A 12,388-nucleotide genomic window follows, 5' to 3' on the forward strand; every position below is an offset into this window, starting at 1 on the left:
AGAAGAAACTTGGAAAGAAACTTGCATCTGTCAGATCTATCCTGAAGACTGAGAAAAGCCTATCAGCAGAATAGGCTACAGGCTGAGACATCCAAAGAAACTCCACAGTATCAAAATAACAGATTATATGATTTCAAAAACTGGAGTCTTCAGTGCTCGTCTGAATGCACCTGAAAAAAAAAAAAAATCTATAAAAAAGACACCTAATAAGTAAATGCACACTGTAAGACAGTTTATCTCTTTCCTGAAGGCTGATTCTTATCTTCTGAGGTCAGACAAGTTAGTCTGAAAACTCTTTTCAAAGCCAGACAGTTTGCATATTAGCATTATGCAAGTAGATTTTACCCTGAATTCGGCTAAGGCTAAAAACGGAATTCTTTTCACTTCCCCAGTGGTCAACAGGATTTCAATAATCACGGTTCTATTTTTCTTGCTGTAAAATGTAGGCACTGTTAATCTTGTTGCTATAGCACTTTCTAAATTACATAGCTAACAACAGAGATAAGCTGGCGGTTACAGAGCATCTAAAATTCATGTGTACGTTACAGAAGTGTTACCTTTTGAATTCGCTCCAAACAAGAAACCTTGGGCATAGCAAGCCAAGAGCCTGGCCTTTGGAAGAACTTGTTAGTGTGGTCCATGCAATCTTCCACTTCATACCATGTGCCAGGAAAGAGCCTACTGCACTACATGCCAAGCCCTTCGTCCTTTGGAGGCTTAAGAAAGCATAGCTGTTCTTCATTGTAATTTCACCTATTTCGGGAAGAGTGACACAGAAATCAGCAGGCTGTGGCTGTGACTCATGCCTTTGGGTCACCAGCCCCATAGTGCTGCAGCTCTGAACAGGTTTTTAGGCTGCGGTTGTAGCACTAGATGTTTAGCAAGAAGATGTAGCACACAAAACACGGAAAGAAAGCACTAAGATACTTTGGTGCAGTGTTCTGATCACGTCTTGGGAAAAAAATAAATATTTTAAAGAGAATTAAAGCAAAAAGTGTTAGCACAACAGGAGTAGAAAGCACCTTGGGAATGATAAAATACAGCAAATGGACACTTGCCTCAAGCACAGCCTGGGAACTTCACGGGAGGAGCTATACCTGCTAGAACAGTCACAAAGCCATCAGGATACAGTGAAGGAACTTAAAATCCTGCTTGGCCATGTAAGCATGGTGTTAGAGAAACTAAAGCTTACCTGGAGTTGATGCCTGTAAAGCACATCAAAGATGACACAAGGAGCTTCCACCTAGAGCCTCCACCTCTACAGTAGTAGTAAAAAGCTGAACAAGAAAGATGTGGGCTAGTTGCTGAATGGGGCTGATGATCTAGTGATAGTAGATGTGGATAAAGCCAACATTATATTCACCGTCTTCACCTCAATCTGTACTAACTGCATCTTTCCCCCCACCCCCATGCTTAGTGAGCAAGTTTAAGGAGGAAATCTGTTAGAAACAGGTGGAGAATTGAGACGGGTTTTACATGGGAGGACTTCACCCATAAGAATCCATGGAACCCAATGGATTTAACTCAAGAGGACTAGGAGAACCAACTTGCATGGCTACTTCCCACCCTTTTTGAAAGGTCTTGGAGTTCCAGGAAGGTTCCTGATCACCTGATTCCCTGATGAGGGAAAAAAATATCTACGTGGACTATCCTTCTTTCTTCCCTGTGAAGTAAAACTACAGCCTATCACAGAGGACACAGGCATTATAGGAGAATCATTAGGGTTAAAGACTTTTCTAAGTAATAAACAGACAAGCAAATAAACAAAAATAGCACCATTCCTCCCAACACGTATGTTTGATTTGATTTGTAAGATTTCACGGGGCAAATTTAGCAAAATGCTGTTGTGGGTGGGGTTGGACCTCACAGAATCATGAGCCTACCATCATTGTCTGCTTACAACAGCTACCGAACTTCTCCATAGACAGAAAAACATGCAATGCCATTACATGATGAAACGGATAACTGGGTAGCAAAACTTTGCTTAGGAAAGCAAACTTGGCAAGGAAAGTGCTTTTTAGGCAGTGCACAAAAGGCATGCCCAAAAACAAATGCTGAGCAAGCATACTAGCAGAAGCCTGAGAAGTATCTATTAGAGAGGAAGACAGGATGACACTTGAACTTAGACAGCTTTAACACTGAGAATAGCAACAGTGTTTGGCTTAGTTTGGGAGCAGTAGAGCAGATAGAAATACACAGCAAACTCCACAAATATACAGGAACTGTGTGAACACTGTACAGCAAAAACACAGAGCTCTAGTGATTTCAGTATTCTACGTGGTTTCAGAATTACTGCATGTTGTGCTCCCTGAAAAAACTCTGCTGCAGAGTTTTTACCATTTTACTTAGTTAATAATTGAATAGGCTATTTTTCCACAGTAATCAACCTCATTTAGTTGTAAAATGCAAAACATTTTCTTACATGTTTTTATTTGTTTTACTGGATGTATAAGATAGAAAAGCATGCAGTTCAAGTCTTTCCCAGTTTGGGCCTGCCTACAGCTTCTCTGTCGAGCAGATGTCTATTTAGTAGACACCAGCTATTCTATAAATGTTTCAAGCATGTACATGCAGGTGGGTTTCATTTTGTTTTGGGTTTTTTCAAGCCTTACAGAAAAGTAAAGCCCACAAAAATCTGTGCCAGCACCTTAACTCATGACAGTGAAAGAAGCTGTGCTGAATCAGTGACTTCTTGAAGACATTTATCTCCTAGCAGACAGGCTTACAATGCATAATACTACTTGTTTAAGGCAAGGAAACAAGAATAAGCTGTGAAACGCTATTGCCTGCCAGTATGAAAACTGGAAAGAGAAACCTTAAGCTCCAGGCCTCAAAGCAGAATGGGATTTTAGCTCCTCAAAACTATTAACTTCTGTGCTACCATTAAGCTGTTTGTATGCACTTGGACTGCGCTCACAAAGGGGTCCTCTGGTTTGGCAACACTTCCACAGTCCATTTCAAACATGATATTTATTCCAAAAGAAAACTACTTAAAACTTTGTTATTCTGTGCAAGTATTAAATTTATGTTTCTGTGTTTTTTACATACAAAGGTATAAGTAAGTGTCCCTCTCTACTCTGTCCTCATGAGGCCCTGTCTGGAGTACTGTGTCCAAGTCCAGGGGCCCCAGTACAGGAAAGATGTGGAACTCTTAGAACAGGTCCAGAGGACGGCCACTGAGATGATCAGAGGGCTGGAGCACCTCTCTTATGAGGAAAGGTTGAGGGAACTGGGGCTTGTTTAGCTTAGAGAAGGGCCGGGGAGACCTCACTGTGGCCTTCCAGTACCTGAAGGGAGCATTTAAACATAAGGGGGAACACACCTGTTTACAAGGGTGGACAGTGATAGGACAAGGGGGAACAGCTTTAAACTAAGGGAAGGTCTAGGTTAGAGATTAGGAGGAAGTTTTTCCACACAGAGAGTGGTAGCACAGGTTGCCCAAGGAGGCTGTGGATGCCCCATCCCTGGAGGCATTCAAGGCCAGGCTGGATGTGGCTCTGGGCAGCCTGGTCTGGTGGTTGGTGACCCTGCACATAGCAGGGTCTTGAAACCAGATGATCATTGTTGTCCTTTTCAACCCAGGACATTCTATGATTCTATGATAGAGAAAACCCAGCTTGATGCTGGTTCAGTGGCAGAGAAAATGCACATAATATCACAGCAACGTGGCATAAAGAAACAATTTAGTTTAAACATCACTCTGACAGCTTGAATTCACTCCAGCCATTTTGATGGAATATCTTCGCACTTGCAAAGCTTTGCACACAGGAGAATGATGTCTGTTCTCATACAGACAGCCAAAAAACTCAAATTCAGTATGAACTTTGTATTGCTCGCTCTGCTCCTCCAACAGGAATGTGATCATGTGCCAAAGCTTCTTCTAAGTAATCAAAGAGTGCACAAATCCAGCACTGAAGATGACTTAAGCATGACCAAAGAGGCAGCCATTACCAGGAGAAAAGCTGGGGCTGGTAAATTGAACAACTGTTTATACCTGTGATTATTTTGATAAACGGTCTAAAAATTTCATTACCATGGAAACATCTATTTTTCTAAAAACGACTCATTTACTAACATACACACATTGTGTCCTACAGCACCAAGAACAAACCACCTTATAATTATAAGGAGAAAGATGCTGGATTAGGCAGTCTATACAATTGAATAACACCCATCATTGTGATTAAAATGACTACAGAGCCCTATATTGTCTTCAAAACACTTTTTAAAAGGAAACATTACTGTTCCTGTGTGGTTTTTACACAGCATTTCAAAACTGTAGCAGGTCTTTCTCCTCTGATAGCTCGAGCTCTACAGAATGAACATCAAATTTTAACTCAAGACATGCAAAAAAAAGGTATGTCCCCTCCAATGAACATATATAGAGATATCTACAGAAGAGTTTTCCATTATACCAAAAAGAAGCTCCTCGAGCCCATAAGTCAGGAAGAGCATCCAGTAAAACTTTGTAATTAAACACCACCTACAGGAATGAAATCTTGAATGAACCAGCATAAACAAAAAATAATAATAATAATCTGAAAATCAGCAAAATAAGAGCAAGTGCCTGCCTCTGCCTATTCTTAATGCCAATAGCAAACAAATGTTTTTCTCTATTTCTATTGAAGAAATGTGGGGAAAAAAGGCAGTAAGAGACAAATGTTATTTTTGACTCTATTACTTTAATGTTTTAAACAGAAGGTGTTTCATTTGATCTCAAGGTCACCAACTTTTGGGGACATAATATTTTCATAAAAGCCAATCGAAATCTCATATGACAGAGTGGGTAAAGAAATGGGTTCAGAGAGGAATTGATCCACAAAAGCCAAAAGGTAATTTCATACAGGACTGGAGGAACACATTTTCCTTGGCAGGCTCCACGAATTATCATTAGTAAAGTATACGGGGCCCAGCAAATGGCAAAAACACACACAATTATGGCAAGTGACTTTGCAATCTTCTTGTCTCTTTGCAGTCTTGTCCGAGAATTCGCACAGAAAGATGCGGAGAAGTCACTTTTGACAACCACAGGACTTGTTGCTGTTGGAGATGTACAGTTAGACACCAGTGATGGTCTCAATGACCTCATTACAGATGAAGCACTGTCCTCTGTTTCTGACAAAGAAGGTCCTCGCCTCAGCAAAAAACAAAACCTCCAGGACTTACTGCTGCTCCCTGGAGACTCGCAGTGTTGAATGCTGCCGCGCCGCTGGCGTCTCTGGATGTTGTGGAAGATGCTCACGTTGAAGTAGGTGACTGAGATCAACGGCACGAAGAACTCCAGGGTGGATGCACACAGCAGGAAGTACCAGTTGTTGAAGAACTCAGCATAGCACTGCCCCTCCTCTACCATGCTGCAGCCAGACACGTACTCCCAAAGGAGAACTGCCGGAGAGTAGAGCAGGAAGGCAAAGACCCAGATGGCCACCATCTTGACAATGGGGTTGGACATCATTCCTTGCTGGGCTCTGTAAGATACCTGTGAGAAAAGGACTTGTAACATATTAAGGTAACTTGTTGGCACAAAATAATATAAATACATAATCAAGCCAAATACAGTATTTCTTCTGCAGATTCCTTGTTTCCTAGAGCAGCCTCTCTTTTCTAACACCCCAAAAAATGCTATTAATCTTGCTCATCAAATACTGTAGTTCTGCAATTTATTTTAATACTTTGGGAATCAGAAATGTGTACAAGTTATGATGGACTAACTACTGCTCTAGGTGTAAAAGAACACAGCTTGGTTTCATCATGATTGCAGTAAGGTAGAAATGAAGAATCACTTCATGATTCACTAAATTCACATGCTCATAGCAGCTGTGGCTGCGCAGGCAAAAGCAGAAGCTTCCTGTATTAGACAGGTTGCTGTGAGAAACTGCAAATAACAGAGAATATAATTTTCAGCATTATTTCCTCTTGCCATAATAGAAAAATCTATCCCCAACATATGCTTTAACATGTTTTCTTATTGATATATTCCATTTTTACACTCACTTTACCTTGTAAGCATATTGTTGCATTGCTAAAAAAGTTGATGTTTTGACATCTACTCAGACTGCATTAATTTATCTTACAACCTACCTTTAAAAATCCATGTTAAAAAAAAACAACAAAAAACAATAGGAGTTAAAATTATAGCTTTCAAAGTTAGAAACTATCAAAGTTAAACCTATCCTTGTAACATCTCAGGCAAACATTCTTGCTCTTGGAACTCTGAATCTTTCAACTCTCAAGGTTATCAGCCAATGAGAAGCTGGACAACTATATATAAGATGTACTGTTCAACATTTGTCACACCAGGCTTTACTGAGATTTAGAACTATCTTCCTCATCAACTTTCTGTTCTGTTCATTAGTGTAGCACCTGCATGTTATACAAATATTCATGAGTGTTGTCTTCATAATTTTCATATTAGGCGCAAGGGGCATTACTGTCCCCATTTTATCAGTGAGTAGCAGAGTAATGGCACATTTTTACAGGCATTATTTCAGAATATCAGTTTTAAACCTCTAGGCCTGATGTTTCAGACTCCTTTACACCACCTTAAGGCAGTAGCTCAGAGCACAGCTCCAATTCACTTCATCAACAGTAGCAAATTTGCAGCCATCAGCAAGGCCACAGGCATCCGAGTTCAGTAGGCAGATAACAGGAAGCTCAGCATAACTTCATAAAAATTGAATGAAATGACTGGACCTGACCACACATCAGCAGCAGAGGTAGATCCCAAGCTGATGAGGAAGCATGACCTCTTTTGAACAAAAGGTTACACATTCTTGGACTCATTCCATTCTAGCTCCCCAAATGAGAAAAACAGAAGGTGATTATATATGCTATAATATATATGATATATATTCTGGCTAGGTTGCAGAAGACCTTGTAATTAACTTTTTTCACATTCTGAGCTCTGCTACTTCATTAATATGTTTCAATACTGCAATTTGTTAAGTACAGGGATTTTTGTACATTTTTCTCAAAAGGAAAACAAGCAACAAAATACCAACCAACCTGAAAACCACAGCACCAAAGGAGAAAGAGATGAAACTGCATCAGCACTTCTCAAACAAGAAACAACTGATAACACACACAACTCATGCCACTCTAGCTAACAGACTCATCAAAAGCAAAGGATATTGGTTGTCCTCCATCTGAACTTAATTCCAAGTAGAGCTCAAAAATGATGAAAACTGATATTTAGTAGATACCTTCTGAAGTAGAAGAATGATAGTAAATCAAGGAACACCTCTCCCCTCTGCACATTTTATTCCCTTCTATTCATTTAGAAGGATTTATTTCCATGCCGCTGCTAATTGGCAGCACATGTCAGTCTCTTCTGGTGGTAACGCAGACCATCACCTGCTCTCCAGTCAGTCCATCCTATGTCTCTCTTCATATCCCCTCCTCCATAAAAATCATAAAATCATTAGGGTTGGAAAAGGCCACCAAGACCAACTAGTCCAACCATCGGCCCATCCCCACTGTGCCCAATAAACCATGTCCCTCAGAGCCACATCCACATGGTTCTTGATCACCTCCATTGACCGTGACTCTGCGACCTCCCTGGGCAACCTGTCCCACTGCCTCACTGTACTTTCAGACAGGAATTTTTTTTCCCAATATCAAACCTGAACCTCCCCTGGCACAATTTAAGGCCATCACCTCTAACTTCTATCACTGTTACCTATGAGAAGGTGCTGACCCCCACCACACCATGGTCTCTTATCAGAGAGTTGTAGAGAGTGATAACAGCTGGAGAGCAGCCATGAGGAGAAGCATTTGGGGATGTCAGTTGATGAAAGACTCAGTATGAACTGGCAACAAGCAAATCTTGGATACTTTGGAAAATTTTCAGAGGCCAGGAAAAAGCATCTCCAGGGTGACCTTTCTGCCATAGTTTATGCACCTATTACAATACAGTGAAACATCAGAGTTTCTCCAGTACAGTAAGAGTGTAACAGGGAAGGCTGGCTTAGGTCCTGGGGTATTTGTAAATACTGAGTTCTACAAAAATCCCAAAATACTTAAAGAAAATTAGAAGTATTCTTACCGCTTTCGTAACTGACAGGAAACGGTCATAGCTGATAAGGACAATGTTAAACACTGAAGCTGAACACACAAGATAGTCCATAAGCAGCCACAGCTTGCATAGTCCTTTTCCCAGGTGCCAGGTCCCTGTTAGGGCATAAGGGATGTATAGCGGCATGCAGAAGGCACCTATGGAAATAAACAAATTGCATATGTCAGACAGCACCACAGGCAGGCCTTTGCAAGCACAGAAACATTTCCAAGGTATCTGACAAAAAAAGGGATGCTGACTGCAATTACCAGGTGGTAAGCCCTGCATTCTCATGCAACCAATGAACACTTGGCCACATCCCAGGCACCAGTGACATTCCAATGTTTTATGTGTTTAGATGATTTTTAGATTTAGTTCTTAATACACTATGCTGCTGTAAAAGATTCTGAAGAGATTCCCTTATGATTTTTAGGGAAATAGGAACTCTCAGTTCTTCTTGTTCTCCCTCTCTACTGTGAATCAAGAGATATCTGTATTTTATAGGTCCAGAAACAAAGAGATGAAGCAGAAGTTGTTGAAGATCAAAACACAGATTGCATATATTAGAAGAAAAAAAAAGGACTGTGAAAGAATAAAAAGACATTATTTAAGCAGTTAGGATTCAGTAGAAATTTCAGATAATCTACGCATATCCCAACTTTAAATCGTGTAGCTACAGAACTGAACTACAGATCAGTTTGATGCTTAAGTACGCAAAGCTTTTCATCAAATTCAGAATGGAAAACTAGACAAATGTCATCAAATAAATTTGTGGAAATCAGACAATGCCAGGTAAGCTGTACTTCTTCCCTTGGCAGAGGCAATTTCATACTTCTCAGATGCCAGTACTTGTTAAATGTGGTGCAAGACTGTGAGCAGGACAACAGAACACCATCGACTGGCTTTATAGTCATTACTGTTTTTTCCTCCCCATGCCACAGTGCAGGAACTGCTGCCATTGACAAAGGCTCAGGGCACAGGGCTCTGCCTGGCAGAAGAGGACTTGAGAACAACAGAGACAGGAATCCCGGCAAAGGACATGATAGACTCAAGCTGGCATTTGCAGGACTCCTTTAACCCTGATGATCTGCAGTTTGGCTCAGCTACAAAGAGGTGCTTTGATTCAGCAGCACCTATCCGGGTGATCAGACTGCTGCAGTTTCTGTTCAAAGTGTTGTTCAAGAGTGAGACCAACAGGCGACCACAGCATGTCTCAAAGATCCTATTGGTACACCCATACAGCAGGCAACAAGAGCTTGGCAGCACAGGAAGGCACTTGGAAGCTGGAAGAAGTCATCTTTACATGGGAAGGGTTCCAAACACTATACAGAATAAAAACAGTCTCAGATTTTGTTGCAGTGTTACTAGTCAGAATACGGACTTGATGAAAGAGATACCTGTATCCATAACCATTCATTTACCTGTACATGTATTGCCAGGGACATTTAACAGTTCAGATGATTTCAATATATCAGTCTTAAACTGCACATTACTCTTGCTTTTTAACTATACATTTTTTTCCCCTATGTTTCAAAATGAACTGTGTTCCTACTTATGCATACATATATAATAAGCTTCTTGAAAATAGCCTGATTTGCTATTTCAGTTTATTGATACAAACACACATTCCTAAGAAACGACTCTAGATAGTGCAATGCTCAGCAAAATATTTTAAAATACAGTTAATCACTATTTAGTTGCCAACCTTAAGTAATTATCTGATTGCTCTGCTACAGTAGATTGAAACATCAACAGTATATGCAAGATGCCCCAGATAATGTATACGGTAAGTGGTTTGATTATTTAGTCTTCAGTTGACTCGTTACAGGCAACTCCCATTTCTTATTATTCCCTATCGGTTCACATGTAATAGTGTTTGGGCTGTTTTATTTCCTGAAACAACATTAAATACTATCTATCTGTTTACATAGATCAACTCCATCCCAACCAAAACCAGGTCACACCCACTCCCTATGATAATATATCTCTGTAAATAAGGAACATTACAAGAATTTATATGAAAAGTGATACATTACGTATCATATTATGATGCATTTTGAGACACAATAGGTTGCTGAAACACTTCACACAGCTTCCATCATTCCTTACCCTTCTCCATGCCACACAGCTGGGAAATATTCCTCCAAGAAGAAATCACCCACCTACAGAAGACACCCTGCTCCCCCTAAGAGTACTGGAAAGCAAACATTACATGCCTCCTGTTACAACTTACCCACTGCAAAGTCAGAAATGGCAAGGTTGAGAAAGAAATAGTTACTCCGATGCCTGAGATTCCTGTCCAAGATGAAAGCCAGGATCACCAGGACGTTTCCGAGGATCGTGACCAGAGCCAGCAGCACCATGAGCAGAGCCAGGAGCACCAACACACCCAGGGAAAACTGAGGGGTCGATGGCTGTGGGGACAACGTCCCGTTACAGGGTCCCATCATGCATGGAGTTTCGGCTGTGCTGTTCTGCATGTTGAGCATGCGGGTCAGTTCAGTCCAGGAAGAAACTTGCATTATCCAGAAGGCTGAGATTCATAACAGCTGAGATGAAAAAGCTAATTGACATCCAAAAAAAAAAAAAGAGTAGTGAAGAAAAAATCGAAAGGTTTTGGTAACAGGTAAATATTTTTCATAAGATTTTTAAAATCGTAACAAATGATAACACATCTGTAACCACATGTATCTGTAGAAGAGTCAGCAGAATGAGATATGCGGTACTTTGAAGCTCGTATTTTAAAATGCAAGTTCTTGTTTATGCAACTTGATACTTATCGTGGGAGGTCATGAGGGCTGATGGAAGATTCTTTCCTCTCCCTCATTTTCCCTCCCTTCCTCTCAGAAACACTTTGCACATTACCGTTACAGACCTCAACTATTTCAGGAAACTATTTCTTCATCTCAGGTCCATACCCTTACGAAAATGTGATGAGGAGTTTCACAATGAACTTTAGGGTATGCCTCTCCTTCCACACTGGTGGGATAAATCATGAGTCTTCCTTCAGCACTTAAGTTTATATAAGTAATAAAGCCACTTGCAGAGAGCTGTAAGCAGTACATAGTTGTAAAAATAAAATAAAAATCAATCATACTTACTACAGGTTCTAAAAACACTTTAGTGTTTAGACACTTACATTTGAGAAGTGTTGGCTATCATGTCTGTGCTTCTGTTGTGGGAACAAATTCATCAGCATCTGCTAAGCGCTTGAGCTGAATGTTTGAATGGCAGCAGTACAAAAGTACAAAAACTTTGTTATCTGTATACATAGCTGCACAGAATGTGCATGTATTTCTGCTTTTAGCTTAATCTCCTTACCATGTGTTGCTGGAAATGTACAAAACACACTTAGGTTAGTGGCATTCCTGTGTGGAGCCAGATGATGGGCTTGATGATCCTTGCAGGGCCCTTCCAACTCAGGCTGTTCTATGGATTTATGCATTAGATTACAGTTATTGCCCATATTCTACTAGCAGCACCAAGGTTGACGTGAAATCTGATGTCTCAGATATTGAAAAGAAAATTGAGGTCAAATTCAGGGTTCATCTTACCCTGTATCCTGTCTGCCTCAGCAGCCAATAGCCTAAGGAAGAGGATAAGGACACAGCAAAATGTACTGCTGGTGTTCTCCCCCCACCTCTGGTGAATCTTGGCTCAAGGCACTGACAGATACCAAAAGTGACATGCAGCTACTTTATTTTCACTTTGTCTGATAAAATCACAAAGTTTTTGCTCCTGCAGGTTGCTGATAAGAAAAGACATCACAGGACCTCTGAGCCCTGTAGGCCTCTAAAGGGGGGGTAACTCCTGTGCAATCTAAGGCAGAGTACAGCAGGGAAATTGCCACGCTTACTGACAAACCACAAATCCCATGCAAACTGTTAGCATATCCCAATTATACTCACTCCCCCTTTCCTTATACATAATGTAACCAGTCCTTTTTGAGCTGTCTCACCTTCTTACCACAGGACAACACCACAGCCACAACCCATGGGAGGAAGCACTGAACCCAGAGCAGCTCGCTTGCACACAACAAACCTGCTTCACACCTTCATGACTGGATGCCATAAACTGCATGGTCATGTCTCCTAGAGGAAAGTACAATGCTAATCCTATAAAAACGATAGGAAATTTCTATTCATATAAGCAAGCTAGACAATAAATAATCAAGCATTTGTCAGTAACATAACTCAGGTCTAAGGAAATCAGGTTCTTGTTTGTTTGTTAACTAGCCAGCTGCACTATACGCAGTGGTAAAAGTGTAAAGATCAAAGTATATTGCATGTGTCTGCTGCCACTCTGCTCTGCACACAGTAGGTTATTTCTGTCCCT

At 40.7% G+C, this 12,388-nt stretch overlaps 1 protein-coding gene across 1 annotated transcript; it reads right to left on the reverse strand.

Annotated features, from left to right (window-relative positions):
- Positions 1–4,670: 4,670 nt before the first annotated feature.
- Positions 4,671–11,239, reverse strand: LOC140248291 (histamine H3 receptor-like). The gene is made up of 3 exons (XM_072328922.1): positions 10,287–11,239; positions 8,045–8,211; positions 4,671–5,479 (listed from the first exon to the last, which is right to left on the reverse strand). Exons 1-3 carry the CDS (start codon positions 10,573–10,575, stop codon positions 4,691–4,693), a joined length of 1,245 nt encoding a protein of 414 aa, XP_072185023.1. The 5' UTR covers positions 10,576–11,239; the 3' UTR covers positions 4,671–4,690.
- Between the last annotated feature and the right edge of the window lie 1,149 nt (positions 11,240–12,388).

Source organism: Excalfactoria chinensis, chromosome 2, assembly GCF_039878825.1.
Source record: "Excalfactoria chinensis isolate bCotChi1 chromosome 2, bCotChi1.hap2, whole genome shotgun sequence".
Taxonomy (NCBI): domain Eukaryota; kingdom Metazoa; phylum Chordata; class Aves; order Galliformes; family Phasianidae; genus Excalfactoria; species Excalfactoria chinensis.